Here is a 9,333-nt window from a genome sequence, read left to right as displayed (position 1 = left end):
ATTGGAGTTGAGTGCTGATCTGAAGTTGATCGACTTTCAATGCCGGACTAGTATAGGGAAGCTCTCAATGGTTGGAAACTGTTGATCGTATTTTTTTAATTTCTTAATCAAAGAAAGGGTTACCAGAATACATATATATATATATATATAGGTAACCCTCTCAATATAAAATAACTATTGACTGTTATACCCCTATTATTATTTCCTAACGCTCCTCCTCAAGTTGGGATGTAGATATCAAACAATCCCAACTTGTAACATAAAAAATTCACTCTATTCTCCCGTAACGACTTAGTAAAAATATCTGCAAGTTAATCCTCCGTCCTTGCATGTTGAAGAGTGATCTCCCCTTTTTGAACCTTTTCTCGTATAAAGTGACAATTAACCTCAATATGCTTGGTTCACTCACGGAATACAAGATTATTTGCAATATGAATAGCTGATTGATTATCACAATATAATATCGATTGTTCTAATGTTGACATCCCAATTTCTGACAATAACATCCTCAACCAGAGCAATTCACTTGTCACATGTGACATTGCTCTATATTCTGCTTCAGCATTTGATCGAGAAATCACATATTGTTTCTTACTTTTCCAAGCAACTAAATTGCCTCCAAGCGAGGGAGGATTTGGTCCCTGTCGCAAATAACAGCTTTCGCCACGTGGCTGTTTTTCCTTCTCGCTCTCTGTGTGTGTATCTGGACTCAACGAGAGAGTTGCGGAGGACCTTCAACGACCCAAAAAAGGATGGTGTTGCCCTTATTCAATTCAATCAAAAATAGGAGGGCTTCTGCCTCGGACCATCGCATACAAAAGAAAACCCCACTTCTTTCTCTCCAGACAGCAACGTTGGTTTTTTCGTTTAATCCCTTTTCTCTTTCAAGTTTTCTCCATTTGGTGTTTTCAGTTCTATTTGTTGTTTTTAGTTGTCATAATATACATATTGATCAAGTTGAGTCTGGTTTAGCAGTTTTGATTTTTTGGATACCAAAACAATGGAAAGAGATTACTAGAACGCCTCGGAGAATTGTGCACTCCAATTAGCTTCTTTAAAGTTACAACAGATTGAAAGAATCCTGAAATTGGCTGAAGAACACAAGATATTCGCTTTATATTTGTTCAAAATACATATATTGTCATATTATTATTTTTTGACACTCATGATGCTGCAGAGGCAAAAGGAGGAACTCTACTGCCCAATAATTCAAATGGAAAAGCAGTTTTATGAAAAACATATCCTGAAATTGGAAATTGAACGATTGGGGGGATTATCAAATGTCACGAAACACCTGTATCCAGGAAGGGAGAATGATAGTAAACGCACGTGAACGCACAAGAGGGGAATGCGCAAAAGGTTAGTTTTTCATGTTTAAATTATGATGATGCATGTTTTATACAAATAAGCAATAGGTCTATCTCTGTTTCACTTGGCAGGTTTAGAATGTAAGTAAGTCATGATTAATCCCATTTATCAAAAGTTATAGATAACCAGATTTTGCACGCTTCTCACCAAGTCTCTGGACTTCATACTCTCAACTTATTTAGTTGAATATGAAGTCTCCATCACCTAAAAGCTTCGTCGAGGCAGCTCAACCAAGGTTGTTTAATTTTTCTTTTTTTTGGAATACTCATGTATATTATCGCAATTTTTGTGCATGTACATTACCAAGAAGGCAAGAAGCTTCACCTTCTCTGTAGCAGTCCAAGTTCTCTTCTTCTTATTCTTTTTGGTCGTTTTATCGACAATCTCATAAGAGACTTAACAGGCGGTTTCTGGTTTTTTTTGTGTGTTTTCTGCAAGGATTGGCGCTCAAACACATAATGCGCTGTAGAAGTTGCAAATCTCATGATGGAGAACTTGGTGATGAACATGTTCGACCTTTCTATAGAATAAATGTCATCTGGATTTTCTTCATGAATCCAAAGTTAAGTAGTGCGAATTTTTTTTTTGTCTGTGAGTAGTGCGAATTTATTGGTTAAAAAAATGCTACATAATTATTAATTTAGACCTCAGGGTTGGGATTTTTCCTTTCCCATCATGAGACTTGCAGCACATATGGGCGAATCTAAATTAATAATTATGTAGCATTTTTCAGCCAATAAATTTGCACTACTCACAGACAAAAAAAAAATTCGCACTACTTAACTATGGATTCATGAAGAAAATCCAGATGACATTTATTCTACAGAAAGGTCGAACATGTTCATCACCAAGTTCTCCATCATGAGATTTGAAACTTCTACGGCTTATTATGTGTTTGAGCTCCAATCCCTGTAGAAAACACACAAAAAAAAAATCTGAAACCGCCTGTTAAGTCTCTTATGAGATTGTCGATAAAACGACTGAAAAGAATAAGAAGAAGAGAACTTGGACTGCCACAGAGAAGGTGAAGCTTCTTGCCTTCTTGGTAATGTACATGCACAAAAATTGCTATAATATACATGAGTATTCCAAAAAAATAGAAAAATTAAACAACCTTAGTTTGAGCTGCCTCAAAGAAGCTTTCAGGTGATGGAGACTTCATGTTCAACTAAATAAGTTGAGAGTATGAAGTCCAGAGACTTGGTGAGAAGGGTGCAAAATCTGGTTATCTATAACTTTTGATAAATGGGGTTAATCATGACTTACTTACATTCTAAACTTGCCAAGTGGTACAGAGATAGACCTTTTGCTTATTTGTATAAAACATGCATCATCATAATTTAAACATGAAAAACTAACCTTTCGCACATCCCCTCCTGCGCGTTCACGTGTGTTCGCTATCATTCTCCCTTCCTGGATACAGGTGTTTCGTGACATTTGATAATCCCCCCAATCATTCAATTTCCAATTTCAAGATATGTTTTTCATAAAAATGCTTTTCCATTTGAATTATTCGGCGGCGAAGTTCCTCCTTTTGCCTCTGAAGCATCATGAGTGTCAAAAAATAATAATATGAAAATATATGTATTTTGAACAAATATAAAGCGAATATCTTGTGTTCTTCAGCCAATTTCAGGATTCTTTCAATATGTTGTAACTTTAAAGAAGCTAATTGGAGTGCACGATTCTCTGGGGCGTTTTGGTGATCTCTTTCCATTGTTTTGGTATCCAAAAAATCAAAACTGCTAAACCAGACTCAACTTGATCAATATGTATATTATGACAACTAAAAACAACAAATAGAACTGAAAACACCAAACGGAGAAAACTTGAAAGAGAAAAGGGAGAAAACAAAAAGACCAACCTTGCTGTCCTCTAATGGAGAGAAAGAAGTGGGGTTTTCTTTTGTCTGCGATTGTCCGAGGCAGAAGCCCTCCTATTTTTGATTGAATTGAATAAGGGCAACACCATCCTTTTTTTGGTCGTTGAAGGCCCTCCGCATCTCTCTCGTTGAGTCCAGATACACACGCAGAGAGCGAGAAGAAAAAACAGCCACGTGGCGAAAGCTGTTATTTGCAACAGGGACCAAATCCTCCCTCGCTTCCTTCTTCGTTGAGTGAACCCTCTCGTCTCCATCCTCTGTCCCCCCGTGAGTGGCGGGCGGACGGGGGAGGTTGGAGAGTTTTTTGGCAATGGAGGCGTTCAGCGCCCAGAATTCGGAGAAAATATCGGGTTCTACTGTGGAAAAATCCCAGCCCTGAGGTCACGACACGTGTCCAAGGAGAAAATATTGGGTGGGACTGTCTCGAAGAGATGTCCTGGTCATCATGGCTGCTGCTGGTGGCAAAAGCCTCTGCTACCAGTTTCCTGCCATTCTTCAGGAAGGAGTTGCCCTCGTTGTCAGTCCTCTGCTTTCTTTGATTCAGGATCAGGTGTTTTCCTATTTTCTGTTCCCTTGCGAATATGTTATACTTTTTCAAGTTTATTAGTGACATAAACTTATACAAAATAATCATTGCTTAGGTGATGGGTCTGGCTGCATTGGGCATTCCGGCACATATGTTGACATCAGCGAATGGCAAGGACAATGAAAAGTTTATACACAAGGCGCTTGAAAAGGGTGAAGGAGAGCTGAAGATACTATATGTTACTCCAGAAAAGATATCCAAGGGCAAGAGGTTCATGTCAAAGCTGGAGAAATGCCACCGTGCGGGGCATCTTTCTTTGATAGCAATTGATGTAAATATCTGAATATTCTTTCTGGTTTTGATCTTCAGTGATCTCTGAGCTTTTGTGTTGGTAAATTTTGGTTTGAGCAGCCTATGTTTCTGTTTGTGTAGCGAGGTCATATAAATTTCCACTTCAGACTTGAAAGTTACGCTACTTCATAACGATAGATAGACAAGATTATCGTAATTTCTTAAACCAAGGATGGCGAACCGGTTAGACTGCTTCAAGTGATAACAAGCTTAAGATATGTAGTTATACTAATTTTGTTGATCTGAGTTAGGCTGCCAGTTATGCTGCCTTAAGTTGAAACTCCACCTAAGGCTTAGCATTTAAAATTGGTCTTGACTAACCTGGAAGAATCAGCTTGCTAGTTCTGGTGTTACCTTGTTCACGGAGCAGCACCTAGGATTCAATCAAGGACTCCATTATGAAGGTAAAATTATCAATGATGTTTGATCCAGTTTACTTGTGACTTACGTTAAAAGCTGGAAACATGAAGTACAATTATCTTATTTTGGATACAATGAGCTTTCCAAAGGTGTGTGATTAGTCGCAGAAGTTACTGGATAGCACTGTCCAACTTTGATTCTGTTTTCTTCTGCTGCGCCATCTCTGTTGATCGTCTTTAAAGTAGATTTAGTCTTGAGAACTGCTTGCGCAGGATAGTTGGTAAAGTAGATAAACTTAGAAAGATAGTAATTTTAGCGCACTCACAGTTGGTCAACATCTTAGACTTGTCACGGCAAGAAAAACAACATTATAGATTTGTCAAGATGTCACTTTGCTCATCTACGAAGGGCGACAAAAGAGGAGGAAGTAGAAGGAAATGTCATTGTGTCTTCTTCTCATTGGTAACATTAATGGTGCACATCGACACTGCCTTTTAGGCACTTGGCTTTCATGATCATAACCTATGGACCATTAGGTTAAACATGCCTTTGCAGACTTTAATAAATGCCACTTCAAATAATTGAATCTTGATGTCAATGCCCTTCTTGGTAAGGTCGAATATGGTCATATAGTTGGTTGTACTAAGTCCTTGCTTGTCGGTAAACTGCAGGAGGCACACAGCTGTAGTCAGTGGGGTCACGACTTTCAGCCCGACCCCAAAAGCCTTCTTGAAGACTCAGTTTCCCAACGTTCCTTTGTTGCTTTGACTGTATGTCTTCTCATATCTTCTTTCTATTGATTTTTGGATGACATGGCTACTTATGTAGTTAAATGTACTAATTTTTAAAAATTTGCGATCTCATGAACGTTAATTTGTACAGGCAACTGCTACTCGGAAAGTACAAAATGATCTGATGGAAATGCTGCAGATCCCCAAGTGTGTTAAGTTTGTCAGCACTGTTAACAGGCCAAATCTCTTTTATATGGTATGTCATTGATTGATTTATTGAATCTTTAATCTATATGCTGAATACCGAAGAGCCAATATTTATTATGGATGCACTGCAGGTACGAGAGAAGTCATCTGTTGCTAAACTGGTTATTGACGAAATTGCCGAATTTATACGGGAATCTTATCCCAATAATGAATCCGGGATAGTTTATTGCTTCTCTAGGAAGGAATGCGAACAGGTTAAGTCCATCCTTCAACTCCTTTTTTTTCTCATTTTCGGGAGGCGTAGTGTTTTTCACTAGATAACATTCTTCCAATTCACGTGCAAGTGGGGCTGCAAACTGAGATGAATTTTAATATCTAATGCTGGTGTTTTAGATCATCGAACTCATAACGTCCTTTCATCAATTCTTTTTCTTTCGCCATTATGTGCTCTGTTTATGTTTTTCTATATTTGTCAAGTTATTGGTGGTTCAGTGTTATAAATTCACTAACTAATTTGCATGACTAATTCACTAAAGACGTTACTCTATTACTTGTTAGATTATATCTCCTTGTAACTGTTGATTAGAAAAGGAAGGTCAAGAATTTATGTGGGGCATTTCTTAATCCCCTCAGGTGTAGGCTCACATTTTTGGTTCACATTTTTGATGACATGGACAATAATGTCGCAGAATCGACAGAATGGATCAAATATATCTAATGTAGTATAATATGGTGCACCCAACCGAACAAAGTCCGGGAAATTTCCTAAAGTCATTTGGATTGCCGGCTTCATAGTAATTAATAGGTCTTCGTATTGATTAAGTGAAAAGGGCAATGTCATTTTCTATTGAGGTTGCCACATACCATTCGTTCTTAGAATCACATTTTTTTTGTTCTTACAACAACAGTTGGTGAAGTCACTGAATTACTTTTCTATGCTTACATATCTGTACTTTCTTCGTAGCTAGTATTAAATACTCACTTCTGACATGTATGGTGTAGAACAGGTTGGAAAGGAGTTACGCGATAGAGGAATTTCACCAGATTATTATCATGCAGATATGGATGTAAATGCTTGCGAGAAAGTTCATTTGAGGTAAACACGGCTTTTGCATGCTCACTTTGGATGTCAATAAGTTCCACGACTCTCTCTCTCTCTCTCTCTCTCTGGCTGTTCACTTGCAAGATTCTGGTGCAATTCTACCTAAATCTGACTAAAACAGAGGCCAACAGCATCATCGCCAGCAGAATTACTAATGAAGATGGCTGCCTTATGTTTTCGTGATAAATCAGTCTTGTTCTGTCCAACTATGCTATTTCATTATCTCAATCAAACTGAGGGTCTCCAAGTTTTATATGAGCATTATCTGCTGCTAGAGGAACATTACCCTGAAGGAGAGCAATCTTTTGACTGTAGCTGAACTAGTGTGAATTTCTTGACAATGGGTTCGACCTCCAAAGTTGTGGTATGCATATTTAATCAGACTACAGAAAGAAGATTTCAAAATGCTCAAACATAGTTAAGAAAGAAATGGTGGGAGCACACAGGGACGCACAGGCACACAGCTCTCAACATTGCTTCAATCCCCCTTCCCCTGCCATGGATATAGATAATTAGCTAATGGTCCATTGACCCACTCCGGAAATTTTTTTCTTGCATAAATGTGCTCGACCCTTTAACGTTTGTCCATTACAGGCGGAGCAATGGCAAGCTGCAAGTAATTGTAGGGACCGTATGTATATGCAAATAAATTATATCCTTTTATCTTATTCACTTTACCATATTAACATAATCAAGCTTAACCCATTTTGCTATTTTTCAGATTTACAAAGATAATAATTTTATATTTATATTTAAAAAGACAAAAAGGAAAAAAAATGTTTCAGAATTGATGATTTTCTAAAAAATAAATAAAAAATTAAAAGGAAACAGAATATGAAATCCCGCATTGGCCAAAGTAGATAAACACAAGTGCAAACATAAAATATATATATATATATATATATATATATATATATATATATATATATATATATATATATATATATATATACTGCGGCAGTTTTTTGGGGGACACCTTTATCATGGAAAATAGCTCCTTTTATGATTGATGTGCTGGAATTAAGTCAATTTTCGTTTTTAATTTGCGCCATCATTTCAACATTTGATATTTTATTATCGTATTTTCATTTAGATAGAGTTTGAACAGAAAGTTAGCGAACGAAGCAGACTACAAGTATGGGTGTGAAAAGAGTTTGAGAAAAAAATAAAGGGAAAAAACCACTAAAAACCCCAAACTTTTTTATTTGTGACACATTTACCCCAAACTTTTTTTTGTGACACCAAAAACCCCAAACTTTGTTATTTGTGACACATTTACCCTAATATACATTGTCCATGGGTATTTTCGTCTTTTTAGCTTTTTCTTTTTCTTTTTACTTTTTTTTTCTTTCCGGCGAGGGTCGCCCTCGCCGGCGTCGGGCGAGCCTCGCCGTCCCTCGCCCAGGGAGGGCGAGCCTCGCCCTCGCTCGCCCGGGCGAGGGCGAGCCTCGCCCTCCTCACCTCGGGCGAGGCGAGGCTCGCCCGACGCCGGCGAGGCTCGCACTCGCTCGGGCGAGCGAGGGCGAGGCTCGCCGCGCGGGGCGAGCCTCGCCTAACGCCGGCGAGGGCGGCCTCGCCGGAAAGAAAAAAAAAGTAAAAAGAAAAAGAAAAAGCTAAAAAGACGAAAATGCCCATGGACAATGTATATTGGGGTAAATGTGTCACAAATAACAAAGTTTGGGGTTTTTGGTATCACAAAAAAAATTCGGGATAAATGTGTCACGAGGGGAAAAGTTTGGGGTTTTTGATGGTTTTTTCCCAAAAATAAAATATTTGAGAGAAATAGAGAAAGTGGAAATTTTAATTTCTTAGGATGTGAATTTAAATAATCATTGATCGAGAGAAATTTACATTCAAATTTTAGAATGCGAGTGATTCATGTGACTGTTTCGACAGACAATCGTACGGTGCCAACCGGGACTTTCGAAATGAATTCTTAACTCGCAATGAAATGAGGTAATGCTTTTATTTTTGGGCTCATCAAACGAGGTAAAAGGGTTTCTAGAAAGAAAAATTAAAGAGTGAGAGAGAAAGATTATAAAAGGCTTGGGACCTAATGGGAGTGATAGCTATTAATTGCGAAGAAGACAGGAGTACTCTGCCTAACAAAACTAGAGGTTTTGAGTACTGAGCATAGGCAGGAAGGAGGAGGAGGAGGGAACAATAAATTTGGTCCGTTCATTAAAGCATTGAAGGTGCGATTGAATGTTGAGGAAGATGATCTGCACGTCATTCCCCATCATTATTAATTACGGTGGGTACACGAGTTTCAACTTTTGGTGTTTTTGCTTGTACCGTTATTCCTCGTGTGTTTATTAATTGATCATTTAGATGATTAGTTTTAACTTATACCCAAAATTTATCTTGAAATCTATCTCACTAATCTGTTTTTGCTGGTCGCATGAGTTATTTGCCAATATGAACTTTGCAAGGATGAGAGTTATGTTTAGCCCATCGTGGGTGGGTGGGAGATGAAAGATATAATGGGTGGACCGCCCAAGATGAGCAAAACCCGGCTCGTGAGCCACAAGGGCTCACAAGGTGATTATTTGCCTATCACTATAAATAGTAAGCACCTCTTGGAAAAACATACATGATTTTCCATATGCAAAAGAACACACCCTTTCGAAAGTAACGTCTTTTCTGTTTTTTCCTTCGGAACGCAAGTGAGTATGAAAGACGATCGAAGAACTCTCAAGCGCAAAGTGACACTTAATTTGTGACAATACCGAGTATGTTCGTTATATGATATGCATGTACGATCGGTGATATAAATTGATGGTCATCGGGTACATTTTCCGCATTG

At 38.2% G+C, this 9,333-nt stretch overlaps 1 protein-coding gene across 1 annotated transcript; it reads left to right on the top strand.

The window, feature by feature from the left end:
• The first annotated feature begins 3,560 nt into the window (after positions 1-3,560).
• Positions 3,561-6,646, top strand: LOC115661469 (ATP-dependent DNA helicase Q-like 2). Its single transcript, XM_056305885.1, has 7 exons — positions 3,561-3,568; positions 3,650-3,800; positions 3,892-4,107; positions 5,159-5,257; positions 5,370-5,474; positions 5,557-5,679; positions 6,433-6,646. The coding sequence occupies exons 1-7, from the start codon at positions 3,561-3,563 to the stop codon at positions 6,523-6,525; spliced, it is 795 nt and encodes a 264-aa protein (XP_056161860.1). The 3' UTR covers positions 6,526-6,646.
• The last annotated feature ends 2,687 nt before the right edge of the window (positions 6,647-9,333 follow it).

Source organism: Syzygium oleosum, unplaced genomic scaffold (genome assembly GCF_021117445.2).
Source record: "Syzygium oleosum isolate NSW1041296 unplaced genomic scaffold, Sole_v2.1 Sole_v2.40, whole genome shotgun sequence".
Taxonomy (NCBI): domain Eukaryota; kingdom Viridiplantae; phylum Streptophyta; class Magnoliopsida; order Myrtales; family Myrtaceae; genus Syzygium; species Syzygium oleosum.
The sequence above is the reverse complement of the archived record's forward strand: the minus strand, read 5'-3'. Positions and strand labels throughout refer to the sequence as shown.

Excerpts from the sequence above, each read along its gene's own strand:
- LOC115661469 (XM_056305885.1), top strand. Across the intron at positions 3,801-3,891 it reads TTTCTTTGATTCAGGATCAG|GTGATGGGTCTGGCTGCATT; the intron begins GTGTTTTCCTAT and ends ATCATTGCTTAG. Across the intron at positions 5,258-5,369 it reads GTTCCTTTGTTGCTTTGACT|GCAACTGCTACTCGGAAAGT; the intron begins GTATGTCTTCTC and ends TAATTTGTACAG.